The sequence below is a fragment of the Bison bison genome, unplaced genomic scaffold, assembly GCF_000754665.1.
Source record: "Bison bison bison isolate TAMUID 2011002044 unplaced genomic scaffold, Bison_UMD1.0 scf7180017864491, whole genome shotgun sequence".
Taxonomy (NCBI): domain Eukaryota; kingdom Metazoa; phylum Chordata; class Mammalia; order Artiodactyla; family Bovidae; genus Bison; species Bison bison.
In genome coordinates this window covers 5,001,218-5,013,060 of record NW_011495050.1, presented here as the reverse complement: position 1 = coordinate 5,013,060, position 11,843 = coordinate 5,001,218, and the positions used below count along the sequence as shown (strand labels likewise).

Here is an 11,843-nt window from a genome sequence, read left to right as displayed (position 1 = left end):
CGTGAAGATCTTTTTTGTACAGTTCTTCTGTGTGTTCTTGCCATCTCTTCTTAATATCTTCTGCTTCTGTTAGGTCCATACCATTTCTGTCCTTCACTGAGCCCATCTTTGTACAAAATGTTCCCTTGGTATCTCTAATTTTCTTGAAGACATCTCTAGTCTTTCCCATTCTGTTGTTTTCCTCTATTTCTTTGCATTGATTGCTGAAGAAGGCTTTCTTATCTCATCTTGCTATTCACTGGAACTCTGCATTCAGATGCTTATATCTTTCCTTTTCTCCTTTACTTTTTGCTTCTCTTCTTTTCACAGCTATTTGTAAGGCCTCCCCAGACAGCCATTTTGCTTTTTTGGATTTCTTTTCCATGGGGATGGTCTTGATCCTTGTCTCCTGTACAATGTCACGAACCTCTGTCCATAGTTCATCAGGCACTCTATCTATCAGATCTAGTCCCTTAAATCTATTTCTCACTTTTACTGTATAATCTTAAGGGATTCTTATGAAGTTTAGAGTTATAAATTCTTACTTAAAACTGTAATAAATTTCTGACTAAATCTAAGACATATCCGATGATGAATCTCTTACCCAATTAAAACACTGCTCTTAACCGAAAAATGAGACTCTCCCTTTATGGTTTGCCTTAGGAAATTTGAAATTAATAATGACTACGCCTAATCCTTCACGTGAGAAAAAAAGGAGGCAAAAAACTCAACCATGGTATGCCATTATCTTGTCCAGAATTAGCAACTTTTAGAAGGTGGTACACAGAAAACAGAGTAGTGGTTACCTTAGAAGAAGGGGATGGGGGAGAGGCAAAGGGGTAAAGGGATCAACTGCATGGGAATGGATGGAAACAAAACTTTAGGTGGTGAGCACGTTGCATGGTATACAAAAGTTGAAATAAAAAATCTATTATATAATGTTATAAATCAATATTACCTCAAAGTAAAGTACTTAAAAATGAAGATAATAGTTTAAAACAAGGTAGTGTTTGGACAAAGGCTTTCTTTCTTTCTAGATTAGTTTGGTTCATAATTTAGTCTAGAAGGAGGTAAAATGAGATGTGGAATTTTTGCTTCCGAGCTTGCTCATTATTAAGCATGTGGGTGTGATGAAGAACACAGGCTATATACATCCAAGGACAGCTCTACAGGGGCTAAGAGGGACCGTTCCAACCAGAGCGGGGGAAGGCATGGAGTTCTGAGTGTACCATCTGTCTGACACTTGTTCTAAACCACTAAATCAACATTTCCCCGCCAGAACTGCACAATGAGAACAAACATTAGAAATTTTTAGGTCATTTCACCCTGTGGAGGTATCTATTGTGATACATTCTATCACAATAAACCAAAATCAAAGAAAAACAGATTTAGAAAGGATTTTAAAGTTATAAGTGTCCCTAATGGCGTACAAAATACTCTGCACATATCATGAAAAAATGTGTTTTTTTAAAAGCCAAATCAGCTTCAGTATTTGCTTATGGATTTTGTTAAAGATTAGCCACACATATCTATTTCCAGAAAAGAGTTCAATTTCTCCTTTCTCCATTTACTAATTCAGTAAGCATACCTATAAAAACAAAACATTTCTCAATTTGACCAGCAGTGCACACTGGTACAACTTCCCCACAGAATACATTGTTAATGCATCAGATATCTTAAAAATAAGTATGTCACCTGTTCCAACAATCATATTCCTAAAACATCAACATTAAAGAAAGACACAGAACAAAAGATTTTACAAATAACGGTTACCAAATGGTTGTTTTTTAAAGAGGAAAATAAAAACTTATAATCATACCACTTAAAGCAATCTTTAGTAATATTTTAGCGTGCCTTCTAGGCTTTTATATGTGCATACACACAATTTTCCTTTTTGTGTGTGTATGTGTACCTAAAACTGCATATTGTTTTGTAATGAGCCTTTATCCAGGAAAAGCTCTGTCTATAGTTATTATTGTAATTTTTAATGGCTGCATTAAAAGACCAGAGCAATTCAGAAAATTTGGGAAAAACTATGGATTAGCTCCCTCCTTTCAAAAAATGCAGCTGATAAAATAAATCATGCACAATCACAACTATAAATTACAAGTCCATTATCCTTTATCTGAAGTCCTAGGGGTCAAATGTGTTTTGGAATTCAAAGCTTTTTTGAATATTATGAAGTTAATGCAGTACGCATGCCATTTATCAAAACATTCCCAGAAGTGTCTGCAACAGCCCCCCCCCACCCCCAATCATACACATTAGTGTTTCTGCAGTGAATTTATGAAAACACAAATGACCTCACTTCAATTACAGTCAAGTGTGTTTCTGGGTTTTCCTGTGTATTTTAAGTTCTGTGCGCAAGACACTATGACACTGTACAATACAACTGCTAAAATGATGGCAGAGTTATGAACAGAGCTTTTCCTGAACGCAGTCTTGTTACAAAACATACAATGCAGTTTTTGTATACATTCATTAAAAGGGAGAAAAATTACATGTGTAACCCACGCACCCATGAAGGTCTAGAAGGCATACCAAAACACTGAAGGTTTCTCTAGGTGGTAGAACTAAAGGTCACTTATTTTCCCATTTGCAGAAAGTTTTCTAATTAGTATTGTCTTCGAAATAATAAAACATCTTTAACACCAATAAATTCTACATTAATAACTCTAAAACTGGCTGAAATTCCATAGAAACTTTATAACGTACTCTAATTCCAAATCAAACTTTCACTTCTCCCCTGTAAAACATCTTTCCATATAACTTTTCTGAACAAGTCTCTGCTACATCCCAGCTTTATTCCTGGATCCTCTTGCTCTTTCAGCAATGAAGAACTACTCTCATTTAACTGTCAATTCTAATAGTAGCTCCCAATGCTGATCCAGAGATCTGGAATCTTTAAAAACAGGGAAACTAAAAAAAATAAAAATAAAAACAAATAAAAACAGGGAAACTGGTAGATGTATGTGTATATGCATGTGTAAAAATACAACATCCAGGAAAGGACCTTTAAAACACAGACGTAATATATGTATAAAAAAATTACATTCAAGGACTATACCTTTATTTTGAGATTAGCCCTTCACACATTTTTTAAATCAACCTGTTTGTTCCTCAATGAAATGCTAATGATGTCAGTAGCTCTGTGTCTGTGTGTTTTAATTGTCCTTCGTTGGCAACACAAAAAACATGTATTAAGGCATACTATTTGTGAAATCCAAGGGTGGAAACCACTGCTTCAGAAGTTTCAGAGGATATCAAGAAAATTTCTAGAAACAGAGCAGCAAACAAAGCAGATAAGGTTAGGACATTCCCAAGCCTTCCATTCTAGTGGCACACAGTAATTAAGTATTTAGGGGAAGTGCATGGCCAAGTACAAAAGTTCTATGATGGGGAAAAGGTTTGTATCTTCAAGAAACAGCAAGCAGGCTTGTGAAGCTGAGGTGGAGCAAGTGTTCTGGACACTGTTCACCATATGGATAAAGTAGTTAGATCTGGCTCCTGTAAAATTTTCCAAATGATGGGTCTTTATTTTGAAAACTTTATATAAGTTCTATAAATCCCTCAATCAAAAACACCTATACACATATTTAGTACAAAAACATCTAGAAAGTCAAATATAAAATATTTGGGTACTGCTAGACCATGCTTATCTGTCATTAAAAGGCAAATGAAAATTATCTTTGTACTCACAACAGAATTTTTAGAAACAGAATTTTTAGAGAAGAGAGTATCAAATTGAAACTCTGGCTAATTTATGGATTTTCTTTACCCTCAATATACACAGATGCCTGCCTAAGAAATCGTTTTTACAGAATTCTATTTCACACATCAGTGAACAATCCACAAAGTAATAAAAACATCAACATCAAACATACCTTTGGTGAGATGATACTCTCCACACTGCTCTCTAAATTACACTCAAACACATGGGCTTTGGTTAGCTTCTTATCCCAGTGGGCCGCAAGCCAAATTTTGGCCAGCGGCCCTCTTTTACTGAGGACAAAATGTGCGTAGAACATTGTTCTGGTTGACTATGAAACAGGAGGAAACCTGAGGGGGAAGAAAAATTAACACAAATGCCACATGAGAACCGAATTATCAAGATGTACAAGAAATCAGGCTTCCCTGAAAGCTCAGTTGGGAAGGAATCCACCTGCCATGCAGGATACCCTGGTTTGATTCCTGGGTCGGGAAGATCTGCTGGAGAAGGGATAGGCTACCCACTCCACTGTTCTTGGGCTTCCCTTGTGGCTCAGCTGGTAAAGAATCCAACTGCAATGAGGGAGACCTGGGTTCAATCCCTGAGTTGGGAAGATCCCCTGGAGAAGGGAAAGGATGCCCACTCCAGTATTCTGGCCTGGAGAATTCCACGGACTGTATAATGGGGTCTCAAAAGTGTCGGACATGACCGAGCGACTTTCACAAAAAAATCTGAAGTTTCCTTTTAAATCTGAGAACTATGTTTGAAAGGCTCAAGTGAAGTAGAGTATAAATTTAAAAAAAACAAAAAAAACAAAAACCTATTGTTTAATTTTGATAGCATTAAGAAAAAGACTGCTCCCCCCATACTAAGGTGAAAAGGGGACAAAGGTCAGATCACTTTCATGCCACACTAATCTGTATTGGAACAGAATTAACACTGGATGGAACTTCAAAAAGGGTAGGTTTTCTGATGACAATTTTTACTTACAGTGAAAAAACTTTTTTATCTTACAATAAAAGTGCTAGTATGTTTTTTCACTGTAAGTAAAAATTGTCATCAGAAAACCTACCCTTTTTGAAGTTCCATCCACTGTTAATTCTATTCCAATCCAGATTACTAACTGTTAAAGTAAGAAGTAAGTTTGCTTTTGGCCAAAAGTTAGAAAATTTATTCCTCATGATAAGAAAAAAATGTCCAGGAAGAAAAACACTCAAGCACAGATATTAATCAATGAGGAAATTTCCATTTTAGAACCCCATTTAAAAAATGAGATTCTCAGCCAAATGCATTACACAATAATTGCTACCTCATGTCAAGCATTTTACATTTCACCAAGTTGATAAGTAAGTGGGTTGGCCCCATTTCACAAGTGAGTAGTTTAGAAAAGCTGAGCCTTAAAAAGAAGCATTACCTAAGTTTTCTCAACTCAGGAATTTGGAAAGCACTTGCCCTCTTATAATTTAAATACTAAATCGAGAACAATGATACAGTATACAATTCATCGTGACTGAAATATTCTTAGTAGAAATACAAGTATGTTATTTTCCTTTTAGTAATCTAATGTATAAATACTAAGGCAAAAAAACAGCCTGAAATACTCAAGCTCAGAGAACACATGAACTGTGTAAAACTGTAATTTCCCTTATACCATGTAGTTTTTCTTTTCCACAGATTTTTAAAAATCTTTCACCAAATGAATTCCTATTTTTTTTGAAAATGTCCGTAACTGGAAAAAGGTAAGTCATACTTCTACAGAAAGCATGAAAAGTAAGTAAAATTTTAAAACTTATTTCACACCTATCCCTTGCTCCCTACCATTCCTAAATTCTGGGCAAACACCAAATCTTCTTTAAACTTTATCATTTTGAGAATGTTACATAAAGGGAATCATTCAGTATCTGACTTTGGAATAGCTTTTTGGATTCAGCATCATGTTAAAACATCTATCAAGGTGTTTGGTGCATTTATTAATAGTTTGTTTCCTTTCGATGCTGAGTAGCCTTCCCTGGGACGGGTATGGTACCACAATTTGCTTAGCCATTTTACCTATTGAAGGACATTCGGTTGTTTCTAAGTTTTTTGACGATTTCAAATAAAGCTGCTATAAATACTTGTGTATACAGACTTTTGGTGAATATAAGTTTTCACTTTCTAAGACAAATAGTCTGAGCTGTAACTGGACAGCACAATGAATATTCCTTTAATTTTTAAAGAAACTTTAACACTGCTCCTATCAAAATTCTAGTGAGGCTTTTTAAAATAAGCTACCAACAAGATTTTTCTAAAATTCATAAGGAGAGGCAAAAGACCTAGAATAACTAAAACTAATTTGAAAAACAAAAACTGTGAAGACTCATTCTACCCAATTTTAAGACTTATTTTAGAGGTATAATAGTCAATTACTGTATAGTCAGAAAGACACACAAATCAATGGAACAGAGGAGAGAACACAGTAATATATCCACACAATTAAGTCCAACTCATTTTTCACAAAGATGCAGAATTTAAAGGAGGTAGTCTACTACTTTTTGACAAATGACACTTCAGTGATTAGATATCATCCCACAGGCAAAACAAACAACAACAAAAACATAAAACCCTCAACCCAAATCTCACCCATTATATAAAATTACAGACTTAAATACAGAACTATAAAATTTTAAAGGGGAAAAAGAAAACCACAAGAAAACACCTTTAACACCTAAAGCTTCGTAAGAATTTTTAGACATCACACCAAAAACACGTCCCATAAATTTTAGGGGAAGAACCTATTATGAAGGAACCCACTGAGGATGCAAAGACAAGACAGAAAATGAGAAAACATATGTGCAAGCCACATATCTGAAAAGGACCTGGATCCAGAGTATAAATAAAGAACTCTCAAAACTAAAGAGTTAAAAAAAAAAAAAAAATCCAACTAGAAAAGGGGGGTGGATTTCAAGGAAGAGAATACACTGAAGGCAAATTAAGAACAGGCTCAGCACTGCTAGTTAAGAAAATGCAAATTAAGACTCACTGAGATATCACTTCACACCTCTTTTAAGAGCTAAAATAAAAAATAACGGCAACAGCTCATGCTGGTGAGGGTACAGAGAAGCCGCATATCTCATAACTGGCTACTGGGAATGCAAAATTTCCTTTTGAATTAGCTTAAGAAAAAAAGATCCAGACTAAATTTGAATTTTCATGATTTCACAAAGGGACCCTAACTTTAAATAACTTTGCTTACTGTACTTTCAATTAAAAACTGTGCTCATTCTTTGCAGTAAGGTACAGAAAATACATATTTATCAAATATATTCCAGGCAAGAGATTTCACGCCTGTCAAACATGTTTGGGAGGGTGGTGGTACAAGAGTAATCAGGTCAGGTCTGCCTCATCTTGATGCCAATAATTTGATGGAATTTTCATTCTCTGAAGTAGATGCTTTCAGGGGATCATTAATTCACACTAGGAAAAATTTTTCAAAAGAAAAAATAGGCTTCATCAACTGCCTCAAGTTGTGAAGTTTTTCTTGCACATGCGGAGTTAAGAAAAGAACTAAAGAAGAATTCAGGTCACCCTAAAGTAAAAGGACTAACCCCCCCCAACCCCCAATCAAAAAAACAAAAGAACAGCACCTCAAGTGTACCCTATACCCTAGTAAATCAAAATATGCTTCCCATAATCAAAAAGAGCCTCCTATGTTGTAGCACTTCTACTTCGAGCCTTAAAGTTTGTTAGCATAAAAATCAGGCTGCCTCTATAGCATTATAAATATAGTCCACAGGATTTTGCTGAAATCCAATATGGCTTTGAAATGTTACTAAAAACACTGACTTAGAAATATAGTCACTGTTACGCACAATAAGCCCCAAGTTTTACTACAGAAGATAGTCCTGTTCCAAATAAGTTAAAAGAACTCTTACTATTTAGCTCCTACAACACTCTGCTGCAGTCAAATACTAAATATGTATTTAATGAAAATGAAATATACCAAGTGATCTCATCATTGATACATGTAAAAAATTTTGGAAATTTTAGAAATTGAAACTGGCATGTCTCAACAGGTGTCAGTAGCTCACAGCCAGCACTTCAGCTGCTGGTTAAGAGTTCCATGCTTAAAATATCCCAGCTATGTCCAGGCAGAGATTCCTAAACAGATGCTTTCTTGGCATTGGATGGGGAGTAACTAAAGCAGAGTGGTGCTAAAATTAATCTGGGAAACAATTAGCAACAGGAAATCACCTTAATAACTAAAGGAAGCCTGATGGACAGTGGTGATCAACTACTGGCTTATATCTAAATAAGAGTAAAATTTGATCATCCTCGCCTTTTGCAGCATTTCTTTCCCTTACTGATACCAAACCTTTAGCCTGCCCCCCACCCCCACAAAAAAAGGTTGATTAAAAGTTCTCAAGATTCTAAATTTTGGAAATCCCTTACAATAGATGTTAGCAGAAAGCCTACATTTCTGCTTACCAGAAACATAGCTTACCAATTTCGTAATTTCTCAATTTTTTTCTAAGGCAGCAAACAACTTTTAAAAACTGATCCTAAAAAGTAATGTAAAAAATCTGATATGAAACGGCAGACTAGTATTTAGGAACATATTCAGGAATGCAAAAAAATGGCAATTTAAGATATTTCAAAAAAACCAAAGTCAAATTACAGCTCATGTTTCTACAATGATGTTAAATCATTCTAATATTTCACTCATCTGTTAGAAAGCAGGGCAAGATAGTGGCTGTATAAATTGGTATGCCCTCTTTGAAGGGCAATTTGGCAAAATCTTATACTCTCCAGCCAGAAACTGGGCTTCCATTAATAAGCCAAAGGTATACTTGATGTATAATAATGATAGACCAAAAATTAAACTTACTAAGCTCTAAGGATTTTATGTGTCCATCCTCTTCATGACAGTCTTAGAAGATAAATACTGGCCCATTTTATAGACCAAGAAAGAAAAGGAGCGGTATAAGGAACTTGGCAAAGGTCACCAGTATTCAATGCAAATGCAGCTTGAACTTCAGAGCCCACAAGTCTAACTGTTTTGTTGCCTTGCCAGCTTGACTACAACAAAAGTATTAGAAAAAAACCTACCTAGCCCCTAAGACGGAGAAAGCAATGGCACCCCACTCCAGTACTCTTGCCTGGAAAATTCCATGGACGGCAGGGCCTGGTAGGCTGCAGTCCATGGGGTCTAAGAGCTGGACACAACTGAGCAACTTCCCTTTCACTTTTCACTTTCATGCATTGGAGAAGAAGTGGGGACGCACCCCACTCCAGTACCCTTGCCTGGAGAATCCCAGGGACGGCGGAGCCTGGTGGGCTGCCATCTACGGGGTCGCACAGAGGTGGACACGACTGAAGCAACTTAGCAGCAGCAGCAGCCCCTAAGAAGTGATTTTAAGCAAATCAATACAATCATGCAATAGAATTCTATGCACTCTCAAAACGATGATAAAGTATTGAAAAAGAGAATTCTCTCTATACGTGTATGTTAACACGCACTTGCAGGAGCATAAAATACCTGCAGAATGAAAACAGAACTGATGAAACTGGTCACCTTTGAAAAGTAGGTCCGGTGAGAAAGGAAGGCCTACCCTTCTGCACTGACAGGCTTTTTTTTTAACATAAGGCATATACAAATGTCACCTATTCAAAGTAAAAACAATTCTATTGAGAGTGCTTTTCCAGTCACTAGTGAATTAGGCTGGTTATTCTGTGGTGTTCATTTTTCCTAACCATAAAAAACTGGAAGGTGGAAATTCAGTGATTACTAACCTTGGAAAACATCAACATCTAACTCAGGTAAGAATGAACTGTCTTCTGGGGGGTGTTTGTGGGGAGGGTCTCCAGAACAAAAGGTATTTGCAATGCTAACACAGTAGAGCTGCGTCCCTTTTGATACTAAAGATCTCTGAAGGAGCGTTTTACAACCAGATAGTCCTAGGTTCAAGTTCAGCTCCCTCCTTAGCTGTTCTGCAACTGTTAAAAGTGATTTAACATGTGAGTCTCAGCCTTCTCAGCTCTAAAATGGGGATGTTTCCCAAAAAGGATTTTGAGAATTAAAACATCATACCCAACACAATGCCTTTATAGACGCAGTTACTCTGGGAAAAAATCTCCTCCAGAATATATAGAAGTTATCAAGATCATGCCTAACAACTCTGATATCACAACATTTAAACATAAAACACAAAATCTTCATTTTCAACATCAAGAACTTTCCTTTCTGTACCAAATTATAAGAGAGAAAACTCAGAATCTTTGTGTTCCAATAAATTGGAACTCACCAGGAGAATCTCATCCTTAAGAAGTTAATTCTAGAGTGCAGTAATGTGTTGCCTCTAAACACAAAAAAGGTGAAGATTATGCGCTACCAGCATAATTGACTTGTATATAAAAAGCACAAAGTCCACTGAGTTATTCACTACTGTCACCTCATCTGCAAACTCTTAAATAATTTAATCACTGGATATGGCACAGGTCCCCATCAACGTCTTTTTAAAAGTAATTGATTAGCAGCCTCCAACAATAGCAAAGAAATTTAATGACCCTGCAACTTCAAAAAACTTCCCCAATCTGTCTTCAACATTCTGCACAATCACACAGCTCACTGGCATTGACATTCATTGGAAGAAAACAGAAATTTATTTTCTGGAATTCAATGATTACTCTCAACAGCGTAAGGAGAGCAGATGTTAAACTTTGGCTTGCAAAGAGAAGCCGATAAACACTAGCCTTTACCAGAAACCCTTAAAAACACAAGCGCGTTTTTGAACGCTGGAAGCCTATCTATCAAATCCAAAGGTGGCCAAACCCTCCAGCATTTCCCTCTTTGAAGAAGGTCGCGAAGTCTGGCAGCACAGCTCGACAGTGTCACCACTAAACTATTACAGATCCTTCTCAAAGCCTTTCTCAGTGAGGAAAAAAACACCTCCTATTTGTCAGAAACACACACCTCCCTCCCAAACACAACATTCAATATCCTCAATCTCCAGGAAAAGTCTGGGAGGAAAACCAATTATGCTAATTTCCCAAGAATCAGAGGCAACTTCCCTTGGTCGCGTTTTCTATTGGTCTAACATTTGCTATCCCCATCGTAACCATTTTCCTTTAAAAAAAAAAAAAACAAAAAAAACGGGGAAAGGGGGAGCAGCAGCAGTCCCCGGCTGGGGGCCCGCCGCATCCTCCGGGCCCGCGTGTCTCCGATCCCGGCACCCGCGCGCGAAAGACGGTTGCGGCCCCTCGGAGCTGGCATCGCGGGCTATCGCCGCCTCCCGCCCCGAATCCCGCGTCCTCCCAGACAGCCATTTTCACCCGAGGAGTAGGCGGCCCGGTCCGAGAGCGGGCTCGTTCAAACCTCCTCCTCGCCCTCCGCGGCCCAGGCTTTCCCCTGCTCCCCGAGGGACCCGCCGAGTAACGGCTCCTCTGGCCTAGAAACAGACCTGGACCATTTGTTACCTAACAAGAGACGATGCGGGCCCAGAAGGCGCGGGTCCCGGCCGACGGCGGGCCTGGGGCCAGGGACCCGGGGCGGGCGGCGCTGCCGTCCCGCAGCTCAGAAGAGAGGCAGCACGGCTCCGTCCCGGGGCGCGGGCTGTGCCGCGGTCTCCCTCGTCCTCCCGCCCCGCTCCGGAGTCCTGCTCCCCGACGGCAAGACGGCGGGGAACGGGTGTGTGGGGGGGGGGAAGCTGGAGCAAAAGAAGGGGTCGGCCGATTATCTTACCTTGCTCTCCGCCGGGAGTTGGGCGGGCTGGGTGGCCTGGGGAGGGGAGAAGGGTCGGGGAGGGGGCGGGGAAAGGGAGGGGAGCCCTAGTGCGGTGTAGCTTCGCAGCAGCTCCCGCTGCCGCCACAGCCGCCGCCTCCTTTTCCGATTCACTCAAACAAACAAGATGGCTGCCGTTACGCCGCGGCTCTTCCTGCCGCCCAAATCCTCGGTTCAAATCGGCAGGATGTTTACGGTCAAAAATGGCACCTGTGCGCCTGCGCAGCCAGCCGAGGCCCCAAAAGGAGCGACGCAGGCGCAGCGACCATTTCCTTTTCCTAGGAACCCGCCCTCTGGTTAAGCAGCCCCGGACTGAGCAAGCGCAAAGGGAATTCTCTTGCTAGAGGGTCTTCTAGTTTCGCGACACTGGCAAGTGGCTCACGCACAGTGCTTGCCACT

General features: G+C 39.1%; 1 protein-coding gene across 1 annotated transcript in view; it reads right to left on the bottom strand.

Moving 5' to 3' along the window:
• Positions 1-11,622, bottom strand: part of RAD21 (RAD21 homolog (S. pombe)) — a 29,431-nt gene extending 17,809 nt beyond the window's left edge. Inside the window, exons 1-2 of the mRNA XM_010863428.1 lie at positions 11,406-11,622; positions 3,864-4,038 (exon numbers count right to left, since the gene is read on the bottom strand). Coding sequence (XP_010861730.1) covers positions 3,864-4,007 — 144 coding nt within the window. The 5' untranslated portion in view covers positions 4,008-4,038; positions 11,406-11,622. The remainder of the gene's footprint in view (positions 1-3,863; positions 4,039-11,405) is intronic.
• Positions 11,623-11,843: the final 221 nt, after the last annotated feature.